This window comes from Ahaetulla prasina, chromosome 7 (genome assembly GCF_028640845.1).
Source record: "Ahaetulla prasina isolate Xishuangbanna chromosome 7, ASM2864084v1, whole genome shotgun sequence".
Taxonomy (NCBI): Eukaryota; Metazoa; Chordata; class Lepidosauria; order Squamata; family Colubridae; genus Ahaetulla; species Ahaetulla prasina.
The window spans coordinates 11,869,926-11,884,717 of NC_080545.1; the positions used below are offsets into that span (position 1 = coordinate 11,869,926).

At 46.6% G+C, this 14,792-nt stretch overlaps 2 protein-coding genes across 2 annotated transcripts in view; one reads left to right on the plus strand and one right to left on the minus strand.

Annotated features, from left to right (window-relative positions):
• Window positions 1-1,669: 1,669 nt before the first annotated feature.
• On the plus strand, window positions 1,670-7,698 carry LOC131202039 (zinc finger protein 354A-like). Its single transcript, XM_058190558.1, has 3 exons — window positions 1,670-4,192; window positions 5,293-5,367; window positions 6,777-7,698. The coding sequence occupies exons 1-3, from the start codon at window positions 3,625-3,627 to the stop codon at window positions 7,019-7,021; spliced, it is 888 nt and encodes a 295-aa protein (XP_058046541.1). The 5' UTR covers window positions 1,670-3,624; the 3' UTR covers window positions 7,022-7,698.
• A 5,056-nt stretch (window positions 7,699-12,754) lies between these two features.
• The window catches only part of LOC131202038 (fatty acyl-CoA reductase 2-like), a 48,559-nt gene continuing 46,521 nt past the window's right edge, over window positions 12,755-14,792 (minus strand). Inside the window, exon 12 of the mRNA XM_058190557.1 lies at window positions 12,755-13,107. Within this exon, the coding sequence (XP_058046540.1) occupies window positions 13,008-13,107 (100 nt within the window). The 3' untranslated portion in view covers window positions 12,755-13,007. The remainder of the gene's footprint in view (window positions 13,108-14,792) is intronic.

A 14,792-nucleotide genomic window follows, 5' to 3' on the forward strand; every position in this document is an offset into this window, starting at 1 on the left:
CGGGGTGAACCGGTAGAAAACCCACCACTGGATAAGTTTATGTCTAGTGGAAAAACAGTGGTTGAGTTGTGGTGCCTAGTTTACATCCATCCCTGCTATAACTACCTTGTCTATCAATGAGGAGGGTTGCCTACATCAGAGGTCTCCAAATCTTGGCAACTTTAAGACTTATGGACTTCAAGTCCACAAGTCTTAAAGTTGGTAACTTGGAACACTTGGAACACTTGGAACTTGGTAACTTGGAACACTTGTGGACTTCAGCTCCCAGAATTGTGGATTTGAACTCCCATGCTGGCTGAGGAATTCGGGGAATTGAAGTCCACAAGTCTTACATTGCCAAGTTTGGAGATCCCTGCCCGGCACCAAACCAACTGTTGTGTCTCGTCCGATCTCACCACCACAGCCGGGGCCTTCTTATCTGCTTCCGAACGCTGAAGAATGTCCTAGCATGCCTCCCGGCCCCAGCCCTGGCTCCATGCCCAGACAGCTGAAGAAGAGTAAGTATCTCCAGCCCCCAGCTCTGGCTCCATGCCCAGGCAAACGGAGCAACTAGACCCCTCCCCCTCCTCCACAGCATGTGAGCCTGAGGGAGGTCAATTACTAACAGCTGCCGACTGGAGTGACCCTCGCGTCAGAAGACTTGATAGGTGGAGGCAACAGAAGGAAGGGAGGGGCAGGCCTGGATAAGTGCTGAGTCATAGAGCCACACCCCATGGCCTATATAAAGGACCTGCTTTCTGGCATTCTCTGAGTCAAGCAAAGTCTAAACATATCTTGCTGAAGTCACTTTCTGGTCTCCTGCCTGCCCTGAGGACTTTGCTAGGACTTTGGCAGAGCTGCAGAGGCACGCCTGATTCGGATTTCCCTGACCCGGCCGTCAGCGGAGGAGTGGGACACGACACCAGCCCATCCAATACAGGTAGTCCTCGACTTGCAACCATTCATTTAGTGAGCGACTGACGTTACCAAGCTTCAGTTGTCAAGCATCCGAATGTAAATGGCATGACCATGGAGATGCTGCAATGGTCATGAGTGTGAAAAATGGTCTTAAGTCCCTTTTTTTCCAGTGCCGTTGTAACTTCGAACGGTCACTAAATGAACTGTTGTACATTGAGGACTACCTGTATATTTGCAAAGCCGCCTGAAAGGTAGGATGTCCAGGTAGATGTCGGGCAGCCTTTGTCCTAGGGGAGACATGATAGCAGTGTTCCAATATCTCAGGGGCTGCCACAAAGAAGAGGGAGTCAAGCTATTCGCTAAAGCACCTGAAAGCAGGACAAGAAGCAATGAGTGGAAACTAATCAAAGAGAGAAGCAACTTAGAACTACAGAGAAATTTCCTGACAGTTAGAACAATTAGTGGAACAACTTGTCTCCAGAAGTCGTGAATGCTCCAACACTGGAAATTTTTAAGAAAATGTTGGATAAGCATTTTTCTGAAGTGGTGTAGGGTTTCCTGCCTGGGCAGGGGGTTGGACTAGAAGACCTCCAAGGTCCTTTCCAACTCTGTTATTATGAGTTCCTGGTTACCTTTCTCAGTTACTGTCCGCCAGATTAAATCTCCTGGATTTAATAGGTAAATGAAGGTTAAGATATCCAGGTGTGTTTTTGGCATGTGACAAGCTTCATCTGTGATGAAGTTGCATGTTGATGTTACTATGCCATTTGTGTGATGGATATACCGTGTTTCCCCCCAAAATAAGAACCTGACTTATATATTTTTTGCCACCAAAAAGGCACCAGGTTTTACTTTTTGGAGGGGATGTTCGTCCACTGACTCACCTTTCTTACGTGTGTTGCCCCCAGCTGTTGTGACCCATGCCCAAGTAGTTATTACCAGACACAATCAGTCCTAAACAAACATATTTTATTCTCAGCTTCATCCAAATTAAGTCCAAAACAAAGTCCTTCAGAAAAAGTCCTTCGGCCTTATCGCAAACCTTTGTCTTCTTTGGTACCCTGCCAAAGGCTTTTCTTGGCAAGAACCCCACAAAGTTCAGAAAAAAGAGACAAGAAACAATTGTAGCAAGGTTGCTTTCCTACAAAGCACCCAAGAGCCGTTGCTGCGCTTTTAAGCCTTATGGGAGGGGCCAATCATCTCTTGGCCTTACTCCCAAGTCGTCCTTTTTGTTTTAGCTGCTCTTGCCTTCTGGCAGCTCTTCGCATGCGTGCACTAGGGACAGGCTCCTCCTGCTCCTCTGCCTCTCCGCTGTCTGCCTCTGGAGGCTGCGCATCCCAGATGGCTCTGGCCCCTTCTCTGCCTCTGATGCAGAGCCCTTGTCCAGCCCTTCCCCTGACTCTAGGACTGACCCATTGTCCTCCCCAGCCTCCTCACTGTCCGACTCCACTGCCAGGTCCGCAGGCTGCTGGCGGACCACAACACCAGCCTCCTTTTCATTACCAGAGGCTTTCATGAATTTCTTTGGCTTCGGATAGTTGCAGCCAGGCCTCGCACACCTCAGCCCATTTCTACTGCAGCCAGAAAGACTTTCCTGATGGCCTCTGCAGCTGATAACAAAGTTCCAGATTGATCCGGCTACAGAGGAAAGCCTCGGGAAAGCCCTGCCAGCTGCAGAAGAAATGGGGTGAGGTTTGTGAGGCCTGGCTACAACTCTCCGAAGGTAAGTAGTAGGGCACCACCACCACCACCCCTCCCCACCCTAGCTTAATTTTTACCCGTGCACCCTGGAGTGGGCAGGGTCTTAATTAGGGCTTATTTGGGGGGCTTATATTGGACACATATAAAAATCAAGCTAGGACTTACTTTCCAAGTAGGCTGTATTTTTGGGGAAACTGTAGTTATGGAAAGTGACAGTAACGATAAAGGAGAATATTTGTGGCTCAGGGTTAGAGCAGCATGGTGGTCTAATGGTGGCAATGTTCTCCTCCCACTCCGAAGCTTGGGAGTTCAATCCTAGGTAGCAGCTGATGTTTCTCTCCTAGGGTGCAAAGTAAAAAACTTCTGCGAACTTGACATAGGTGTCAGGAAGGGCAACTGGCTAGTAAATGCTCAGCTCCCTCCAGCTACCCTGAAGTAAGGGATTGCAGGGTTGTAAAGGGGAGGGTAGATCTGTAGCTCAGCTTGAAATGAGGGGTCCTCGGTGCTTGCTGAGCTTGGTTGTTTTCTTGCAGACTTTTCATTACTAGGTAACATCATCCATCTAGGGATGTGGTGGCTTAGTGGCTAAGACGCTGAGCTTGTTGATCAAAAGGTCGGCAGTTTAGCGGTTCGAATCCCTAGTGCCGTGTAACAGGGTGAGCTCCCGTTTCTTGTCCCAGCTTCTGCCAAATTAGCAGTTCGAAAGCAGGTAAAAAATGCAAGTAGAAAAATAGGGACCATCTTTGGTGGGAAGGTAACGGCATTCCGTGCGCCTTTAGCATTGAGTCATGCCGGCCACATGGCCACTGAGACATCTTCGGGCAGCGCTGGCTCTTCGGCTTTGAAACGGAGATGAGCAGCACCCCCTAGAGTCGGTAACGACTAGTACATATGCACGAGGGGAACCTTTTCTTTTACCTTTTAACATCATCCATGATGGTAACCACCTTCTTTTAACCCCAGCTAGTACGAAAAATCACGAGTGGACCGGAAGAATCGTGAGTCATCCCCAAAGAGGAATCTCTTATGGCAACTCCAGGAGACTTGACATCTTCTCCAAATGAGACACAGAAGGTCCCTGAGGGTCTTCCTGCTTCAGAAGAACCGGTTGGAAAAGGAAGCAAGGCTAAAGTTCCTCCCAAAGGAGGAGATTCCTGCCCAGTGAAGTCCTCCAGAAGATCTACCCTAATAAAGCCTTACAAGCGCAAGGAGCGTAGGACAACTTTTCATGGAGACACTGGGCTAGCAAAACACTTGAAGGGACATGCCAGGTACAGGAGCTATAAGTGCGTGATTTGCGAGAAGAGCTTCGGCAAGAAATCAGGCCTCTTAATACATCAGTGGAGCCACACACATTCGAAGGGTTTGGTAGGTCTTGAATATGGGACAATCGTTGGCCAAAGACCACAACTTCCAATCTGTAATGCAGCCCGTCTGCTGAAGGCAACCAACCATGACAAAAGCCACCCGAGAAAACACAGAGAAGAAGGAACGTACCGCTGCCGGAAGTGCATGAAGATATTTTTTTTCCACGAGAATTTCATAAAGCATCAGAAAATCCATTTGCCACCAGTGCCGGGCCAACCTCGAGCAGGTATGGTTGACCTTTGACTTTCATGAAGAAATGGAATGTTCGCAAGTTGCGCTAAGCCCTCAAAGATGTATGATGGTTTAGTGTGACGTGCAAAGGTGGTCACTTTTGCTGTAGGTGTTTTACAACCTATATGCAGTGAAACAGGTAGCCCTAGACTTACAACTCTGAAAAAAGCGACTGATCGTTTTTCAGACTTACAACCGTAATGGCATTCCTGTGGTTGCATTGTTCTGTTCTGTTCTGTTCTGTTCTGTCCTGTCCTGTTCTGTCCTGTCCTGTTCTGTCCTGTTCCATTTTGTTCTATTCCGTTCCGTTCCGTTCCACTCCTCTCCTCTCCTTTCCTCTCCTCTCCTCTCTTTTTTATTCTCTTCTCCTCTCTCCTCCCTCTTTTTTTCTCCTCTCTTCCTTCTCCTCTCTCCTCTCTTTTCCTTTATTCTCTCCTCTTCACTCTTCTTTTCTCCTCTCTTCTCTTCTCTTGTCTTCTCTCTCATCTCTTTTCCTTTATTCTCTCCTCTCTTCTTGTCTTTTCTCCTCTCTCCTCTTTCGCCTCTATTTCCTCTCCTTTCTTCTCTATTCTATTATCCCTTTCCCTTTCCCTAATTCTAATTCTTTCCTATATTCTGCTCTGCTCTTTCTATTCTATTCTCATGTCTACGAAGATTTTCCATTATTCAGGTCATGGTTGTCTCAGAGGTGCTTTTTCCAAAAGGCAACTGGATTTTTTTTTCCCCCCTTTTGAAAACCTTTCGCTTCTCAGTTTATGAACTGAGGAAGCTTTTTGGATGAGAAGCGAAAGGTTTTCAAAGGAAAAGAAAAAAAGAAAATCCAGCTACCTCTTGGAAAAAACACTTTGGGGTTTTATTCACAACAATGACTGACTCTCTTCGGTCTGTTTCTTAAGCCAAGAGCTCAAGACAAGCAAACCTCTTTTGTGGTTGTATTTTGTGGGTGAAAAAAACAACAACTCAGCACCATCCAGTGCAGAAAATGAACTTTATTAACTGCCAGCTTGAGCGTTTGGGAAGTTCCAAGCTCAACTCTTGAAGTTTCAAACCATGGGGACCCTTTAACATGTAGACTTTTCCCCTTCGTCCTTTTAGGGAATCCTTGGATAGACCAGAAAGCCAAACCAGAGGAAGCGGGAAGGGATCATTCTGAACTCCTGCTTGAGGAATGTAAGTGTATAAACCAGTAATGGCTAACCTTTTCCGGACCGAGTGGCCAAAGCTTGTGTGTGTGCACATGTGCGCCCGAACTCCCCAAATGCCCCTGTGCTTGCGCCCCACCCCCGTACATGCACACACAACCCCCACGCATGCATGTGTGGCCCCCTGCACACACACACACCCCATCCCCCATTCATGCACATGCACCCCCACACACATGCCCTGCCCCCTGCGCATGCGTGGCAGAGACCCGAAAACTAGCTGGCCGGCAGGAGGTGCGTGCACATGCGCGATGGAACTGAACTGGGGCGATGGCTCATGTACCATCAGAGAGGGCGCTGCATGCCAGCCCTGGCATGTTTGCTAGAGGTTTGCCATCAAGCAGGGCTGGGCTGCTGAGGGTTCGCAGGGGTTCGGGAGAACCTCTAGCTAAGATTCTGTGCAGTTCAGAGAACCCCCAAATCCCACTCCTGGCTGGCCTCGCCCACCCAGCCCCACCCCTCCCCTCCCAGGAATCCCCACACAGCCCATTTTGGATGCAGGTAAGTGCAGGGCACACGCAGAGGCTCAGGGAGGGTGAAAAATGGGCCTACCAGAAGTTCAGGAAGGCCGGAAATGGGCCCGTTTCTTTCCTCCGGAGGGCCTCCAGAGCCTGGGGAGGCTGTTTTTGCCCTCCCAGAGGCTTGAAGAAAACCTCCAGAGGCCAGGAAGGGCAAAAAGCCCCCCACCACCACTGTGGTGCAGGAGGTCAACTAGGCCATGTCCACCCAGCAACCGGACAGAGAACCCCTTTCTAAAAAATTTTGAAGCCCATCCCTGTCGTGTCCCACTCCTCCTCTGACGGCCGGGTCTGGGAAGTCTGTATCAAGCGTGGCCACGAAGCCTCTGCAGCTTTGCCAAATTCCTGTCAGAGTTCTCAGGGCAGGCAGGAATCCAAGGTGTGACTTCAGCAACCAGATGAGACTTTGCCTGACTCAAGGAATGCCAAAAAGCAGATCCTTTATATAGGCCATGGGGTGTGGCTCCATGACTCAGCACTTATCCAGGCCTGCCCCTCCCTTCCTTTTGCTGACGTCGCCTCTCCATTCTCCGGAAGCGGGGATCTGTCCACTTTTCGTCCTCCTGCTCAGCTGCCGGCAATTCTAGCTTGTGCTGGCTTCGTGCTCACACGCTGTAGGAGGGAGGTTTGTTTGCTCATTCTGTCCGGGCATGGTGCCAGGGCTGGGGGCTAGAGGCATGCCAGGCCATTCTTCTTCACTATCAGTCTCTGGCTCAGATAGCAGGAGATGGGAGGGGCCTGGCTGAGGAGAAAAGGGCGGGCGAGGCACAACAATCCCTGCCATCACGGATATAAATATTCAGCTGGATTGTTGTGTTGCGTTGTGATGGGAAAATGACACCGTTCTCTTTCTCTACAGTGACCAAGATGAGGCAGAATTTTGACCTGCTTATCCTCAACCAACAAGCTCAGCTTCAGGTTTTGCAGGGAATTCAGAGACAATTGAATATTCTTCTGCCTGGAAACGATTTAATCAATTCCAACATATCCCGCCTTGGTCTTCTGTTGAGTCAGCAGGCCGCAGCAATGAGATCCATCTCTCTCTCTTTCTTCTTCAATCCCAGGAATCTCCTTCCAGAAAGCGCACCTCCTTTTTCTTCTTAAATATCTTCTTAGTCCAATATAAAGTGAGCTGCTCCAAGGGTTCCTGATGAGCTTCAGTTTTTTGTTTCTTTTTTTAGAATCCGTCAAACAGTTCCTGGAGACATTTTTTGAACAAATTAAATGCTATGTCTACAGCCCAGCCCAAATATCTTTTTAATGTAATTAGCCTGACTCATTCAACCATGGTATATCTATTCCCAAGTCTTAATGTAGGTTTCCTTCGCGTTATAGGACTATCTTGTTTCATTTAGACCCAGTTTAGTATAAGATTGTTCCATCTGTCTTTGCGTTCGTAGCTGAACCACAGGGAGATCTGGTTTTCGATTTCTTTACATCAGTGGAAAAGCACTCGGTAACATTGAATTCTGAGAGATCTGTTTTAACAACACAACTAACCAGATCTATTCATTTTTAAATCCATGTTCAGGACTGGTCTGTGTTAATACTCACTGATTTTTAACATCTCTTATGATGACTGGCTCCCTAGAAGAGTGGGTGGGTGTGGCCATGGTGGAGGTGGCCAAGACAGCCTCCTGCACCATGGCGAGGGGGGATTTTTGCCCACCCTGGGCTCCAGAGGCTTCCTTTGAGCCTCTGGGAGGGCAAAAACAGCCCCCCAGGCTCTGGAGGCCAGAAAAAGGCCTGCATCAGGCCTTCCTGAACTTCCGGTAGGCCCATTTTTCGTCCTCCCTGAACCTCCACGTGTGCCCTGCACTTACCTACATCTAAAATGGGCCACATGGGGACTCTTCGGAGAGGAGGGGCAGGACGGGGCCAGCCAGGAGTGGGATTTGGGGGTTCTCTGAACTGCACAGAATCTTAGCTAGAGGTTTCTCCCGAACCCCCAGCAGCCCCCCCCTTCCCCCCCGTTCAAGATGTACAGTTGAGTAATGTTATGTTTAATAGGTCAAATCTTATTCAGCCCTGGCTTTCCAAGGCTTTGACCTCTTGAAAGAATGAGCTTCAGGAAAGAACTCCAACATAAATTGCTTTTTTAATCTTGGTGTTTTTAGCTTTTGTCCAGAGAACTGAGAAGACTTGCTTTCCCTTAAAAAAAATTGCTTAACTTCTTTGACATTCTATCCACAACTTCTACTGTGTGCCTTTTACCCTTGTTAACAACAGAGTGCAAGTTTCTGATTAGGTTTGACAACCAGGTTCATTATCAAACTAATTAAATAAACATGATGATATACTGACTTAATAATGTGCAGTTCTTTAGCTTCTGACTTATTTCTTTCTCATCTCAAACACATCAGCTGTCTTTGAGGGAGGCGGTAGGTACAGAAACGTGGGGGGAACTTTTTTTGATTGGATAAAGTACAGCTCTAAGAAGAGAGAAGGAATAGATCAGACATCCAGCCCTTGCTTATTAATGGAGACCGAGTGGAGCAAGTGGCCAGTTTTAAGTTTCTGGGTGTTATCATAAAAGAGGACCTGACCTGGGGCGTTCACATTGCAGCACTGGTCAAAAGGGCCCAGCAGAGATTATACTACCTGAGACTTCTCAGGAAACAACAACTGGATGAAAAACTGCTGGTGGCCTTTTACCGCTGCACCATAGAGAGTATTTTAACTTACTGCACCTGTGTATGGTTTGCCAATTGCACAGTGGCAGATAGGACAGCACTCCAGAGGGTCAACATCATCGCCCAGAGGATCATTGGTTGCCCTCTCCTCTCCTTGGAAGAGCTTTATAGCTCCCCCTGCCTTAAGAAAGTTCAACACTTTCTTAAAGATCCATCTCTGTGGCTCAGACTGCTAAGACAGTCTGTTATTAACACAGCTGCCTGCAATTACTGCAGGTTCTAGTCCCACCAGGCCCAAGGTTGACTCAGCCTTCCATCCTTTATAAGGTTGGTAAAATGAGGACCCAGATTGTTGGGGGCAATAAGTTGACTTTGTATATAAATATACAAATAGGATGAAGACTATTGCTAACATAGTGTAAGCCGCCCTGAGTCTTCGGAGAAGGGCGGGATATAAATGCAAATTAAAAAAAAAAATCTCGGGCACCCTTTTTTTTGAACTATTACCATCTGGCAGACGGTACAGGTCAATAAAAGCAAGGACAAATAGGCTGAGAAACAGCTTCTATCCCAGGGCGGTAACTATATTGAATTCTACTGTATAGTGCAACACTAATGCAATATCGGGGGTTTTCAATTCAGTTGTATAGAATGTGAAGGCTGCGTGTTTGTGTTTTATTTTTATACTTATAATGTACACTGAAGATGGCATTTAAATTTCCTTGTATGAGGTGCAATGACAATAAGGTAAGCTAAACTAAACTAGTAAACTAAACTAAGTACCAGAGGTATAACTTTGCTTATTGCAGTTCTCCTTTTAGGAACAAAGGTTTCTGGGAATGCTATGGACACAGGATCCTTAAGGGTCTGGGGAGCCTCTATAAGTAAGGAGGTCTCTGAAGGGTCTCTGCAGAGAGGGTGCACCCATTAAGCCAGATTAAGTCTGTGCAAGGCATGGGCTTTTTTCGTGGTGAATTGAATTTAAATCTGCATGTAATCTCGTTCTTGTGCGCTATCCGTCATCGGATGTTGGTGATCATGTTGGCGATCCTATTTTTATCAACAGCCGAATAAAAAAATGCTGCTGAGTTTTATCCAAGATTTTGAAGCCATGATGTTCTTCTTCTGCCTGGACCTCCTTTGCCTTCAATCTTTCCTTGGAGGATTAAGTTGAAGGATGCTGTATTTTTCCTGGGTATCACATCGCATGTCTGAAATATTCTGACTTTCGCTTTTTTATGGTTTTGATGATTTCCCTTGGCTTTCCCAGGCGGCTTATTACCTCCTCATTTCTGATTTTGTCAACCCAGTTTATACGTAACAGCCACCTGTAAATCCACATTTCAAAGGCTTCTAGTCTCTTCAAGTGGCTTTTGTCGGAGGCCAACTCTCCACTCCGTTGAGCAAGATAAAAAAGATGTAACATGTAATCTTCAGGCTTTGAAAATACTGAATCATGGGGAAAAAAAATGGACGATCATCCCACCCGTATGATTGTTTAATCCGTTTCATGTTGGTTTCCATCTTCAATCTGAGTGAAAGAGACCCCTGAACCTTATTCCTAAAAGCCCTCTTAGCAGGGGTGAAATCTAAAAATTTTCCCTACCGGTTCTGTGGGCGTGGCTTAATTGGTGGGCGTAGCTTGGTGGTCAGATGACTGGGTGAGCGTGGCCAATAACAATAAATAATAAAAATAATAAACAAAGTATACAAAACAATAAGAGGTACCAAAAACCAACTTTCACACTTTACACACAGACAATGCAACACAACACAACTGACTCACACACAATGTAAAAGCAGCTGTACTTCACCCAAAATGGCCCCTGCAACAAGCAGGAACCTCACACAGCCACAAAAAGTTCAAAAACGAACTTTCACACTTTACACACACAACACAACACAACTGACTCACACACACACACAAAATGCCACATACAGCTTTGTGAGATTTTGTGTGTTTGTGTAGTTAAGAGTGAAACACTACAGAAACACATCAAATCTCAGAAAGATGCACAAATATTTTATTACTTTATTTTATTTATATTTTTAGATAAAAGCAGTAAAATTTAAAACTTTCTTTTAAATTTAGATGTAGCAATTTAAAGTTAATTGCTATGTCTAAAAAAAAAAAACTCTTTAAAAAAAACCAATTAACTATTTTTTTAAAGTTCTCCCCCTCCCCACTTACTTACCCAAGGGACAAGGCACACAGATTGAGTCGCTCACTGATGAGATGGATTGCAGGCAGGCAGATTGAGTTGCTAGCTGATGCAATTGATTGCAGCAGCCAAAGCAAAGAAAGGCAGGAGCGAGCCCAAAAGAAGCAGGAAGTAGGCAAGTGGGGACCAGGCGATTAGTTGGGCATCAGCAGTGGGGTGGGGGTGGGCAGGGATTTTTGCTACTGGTTCTCCAAACTACCCACCCCCATCACTACCAGATCGTGTGATCCGGTCCGAACCGGAAGCACTTCACCCCTGCCTCTTAGCTCAAGGTACTAGGAATATACGGCATATAATTTGGTTCACCTACTGTATGAAGGGTCTGAAAATTATACCATCCGGCACTTCTGGTAACAGATATCCAGTGCCAATCCTCATGCTTCAACTGGACACTAGGATGACACAAAACTAATACCATGTTTCCCCGAAAATAAGACAGGATCTTATTTTCTTTTGAACCCCGAAACAAGGGCTTGGCCTTGTTATTGGGGGGTATTATTATTTCAGGGTTGCAGGAGGCCCGGGCGGCCTGCGCACTCACAGCCAGGAGTCCGGCAGAGACAGGCTCCCTTCATGCGCTGCCATCAAGCCCCTCCCCTCCCGTGGGGTATGTGTGTAGAACATGAGCGGCCCGAAGGCACCAAGCCATGCGAGTGCCTGTCCCCAGCACCGCTCGTGCACCTCCCAGGCCTCACCACATCAATGTCGGTGAAGCTGGTGAGCACCAGGTCCTTGAGCTCATAGCCAATGCCGCTAGCACCCACCGCCGGCACCCATGCAGAAGCCACAGCCTGGGCCACCTCTCTCTACAGGGTCCGGCTCCAGCTCCAGGCGTCACCATAGAGAAGCACACTCCCAGAGTGGCTACTGCCCTGGCTGGCATTTGGAAGCCACAGAGGCAGAGTTTGGGAGAGAGAGAAAAAGGCTTCTACTGCTTCTGCTTTTGGCTGCATGCAAGGAAAACAGCAGAAGTCTTTCTTTCTCTCCCCCAAACTCTGCCTCTGCGGCTTCCAAACCCCAGCCAGGGCAGTGGCTGTTCTGGGACTGTGCTTCCCATCTATGATGACGGTGGCCTGAGGCCTCCCCTTCCCCCTCTGCTCCTCTCCGCTCCAATTGCCCAAGCACTGACTGACCAGAGCACCCACCAGTGAGCCCGCAGGTCCAGTTTACTCTTTCCAGGTGCCCGGAAGCGAGACGCCGGGCAGCCGCACCAAGGGCAGTGCTGACAGATACAGCTCGGCCAGCCCAGCCATGGCCAACGCTCCTCGCCCGGTGGCCGCCCTGCAAAGGAAGCCCCGGGGCAGCGATGCTTGCGTTGGGGCTGCTGTTGCAGACACTCGGTAGCGCAGGCTATGCAGACGCGGCACCTGGGCACGGGGGGCAAGAGCAGGTGGGCTGCCACCATAGCACAGGAGCAGGCACTCGAGGTCTATGATTAGTGCCGCGGGTGGCGAAAGGGGCAGGGGGCGCAGAAATTTGCAGGGATGTGGCTGCCTTGGGAGGGTTGGGGTGTGTGAAGGACCTGTGTGTTAGAGTATGTGTGTGTGTGAGAGAGGGGAGCTTATTTTGAGGGGAGGGCGTATATTTAGGCCCACCCCAAAAATCAGGCTTTTATTTATTTATTTATTTACATTTATATCCCGCCGTTCTCCGAAGACTCAGGGTGGCTTACAGTGTGTAAGGCAATAGTCTCATTCTATTTGCATATTTACAAAGTCAACTTATTGCCCCCCCAAACAATCTGGGTCCTCATTTTACCTACCTTATAAAGGATGGAAGGCTGAGTCAACCTTGGACCTGGTGGGATTCGAGCCTGCAGTAATTGCAGGCAGCTGTGTTTTAATAACAGGCTATCTTACAGCCTGAGCCACCACGGCCCTTGGCTTGGCCTTATTTTCAGGTCATGTCCTATTTTTGGAGAAATACAGTAGATGTTATAGTGAAAAATATGATGTGATGGACATGGAGACAGACAGTCAATGCTCATTGCAACAGTACTTTAATATTAGTAGTAATATTAGTAGTGATAGGAATTAGAGTAAGCCTCTTGTGATATCTGCTGAATGCTGCAGCAGTTGAAAGTTATCTTGTTATGGTTGAAGCAGACAGATACCAGGCGTCGATTTGAGGACGTGAAGGTTATTCTAGGAGATGGTGAACAATCCCCATAAAGGCACAGTCAAGGTCTAAGGGTGCTGGAAGCTCTAATGTCGCTAAGAAACATGTTGCAATGGATTAATATAAAATATCATACATTATGGGCCATGTTATACTGCATATATAACAGGTGATCACAAGCAGAGTGGCGTTCAATGTGAAGTGAATGATCTTTAGCCTGGCAAAAGAGAGAAGAGAAAGAAGAAAAGCTGAAATATAAGCACCAGATGGCTCACAACACAAAATGGATCAACCACCAAATGGAATTTGTAAATTTGAGTTGGAATATATGTCGTATTGTTATTTTCTTCTATCCCATCTCAGGACAAAATGCAATGTTCTACCCCATATAATGCTAATCATTATATTATGATTATATTATATATTATGTAATATATAATAATTATATAATAATTATAATTACATAATATTATTATATAATATTATATTAATATAATAATATTGTAATAATATTGTAATAATATTATTAATTATATTTAAAGGAATAGCATGGATGACACGATTAGAAGGGGGACCCAGTTCTTGAAGACTTCTCTTACAGGTTTTCCTCATCCAACCTAAATAGGACATTTGAGCAATCCATCTCCAGAGGGCAATTTCAACTTTCCCCCATCATACACCTCTCCGAATGTTGTGAAAATAGAAATCAGATATGTTATTGTGCAAGAATCATATATGATACAGCAATCAGGGTTCCGACGGATGCCCTAATTAAACCATGAGCCTAGAGCCAAGGAGCAACATGTCAGCACGTACCCAAGTGAAGTCAGCTCTGCCCTATATAATTTACAGCCCAACTATGACCCTGTTTCCCCCCTCCTCCCAGGGTGTGTCATAAATCACATTCTCCAAGGGAGCACTTTCACAGGCTGTAGAGATCACGCCTCTCCGGCTGGTTCCGGTAACCTGAGATAAAACCTTGGGAAAGGTATGTGTGGAATGGGCTGCTGGTTGTGGCTGCCGTGCTGCTCCATCAGTTTTCCCCCCTCCTGCCTATGGCAACTCAAGAGCAGACCAGGAATGCTTTACGAGTTAACAATACAGCTGTAAAGTGGCTCAGACTGCTAAAACAGTCTGTTATTAACAGCAGCTGCTTGCAGTTACTGCAGGTTCAAGTCCCACCAGGCCCAAGGTTGACTCAGCCTTCCATCCTTTATAAGGTAGGTAAAATGAAGACCCAGATTGTTGGGGGCAATAAGTTGACTTTGTATATAATATACAAATGGATGAAGACTATTGCTTGACATAGTGTAAGCCACCCTGAGTCTTCAGAGAAGGGCGGGATATAAATGCAAATTAAAAAACAAAACAAAAAAAACATAAAACCCATGTGTTCTAATGGGATGGAAATCTGTGACAATATTTTTCAGGATTGCCAGGAAGCTGAGTCATAGCAACTGGATTTATTTTTCTCGTTGGTTTGAAATGTTTTACTGCTTACCGTGGTGGTGCAGTGGTTAGAATGCAGTACTGCAGTCTACTTCTGCTGACTGCCGGCTGCCTGCAATTTGGCAGTTCGAATCTCACCAGGCTTGACTCAGCCTTTCATCCTTTCGAGGTCAGTAAAATTAACTTCTTAGAGAGGGCTGTCAAGCACTGTGAAGCGGTATATAAGTCTAAGTGCTATTGCTATTACCCAAGTAAATAAAAGTGCTGAGATTCGGTGTACTTTATCTCTGCACCAGAGAATTCCCCAGGCTAGTCCTGGGTACAAACCCATGCCAAGTGATAGAAAGGGGAAATGCTCAAACACAGAGAAGCACCCAAAGACCACTGACTTAACCTACTTGTAATTCTGTGTGGCTGTCTATAGATTTAGCTGTTTTCCTAAGCTTTGGAAGT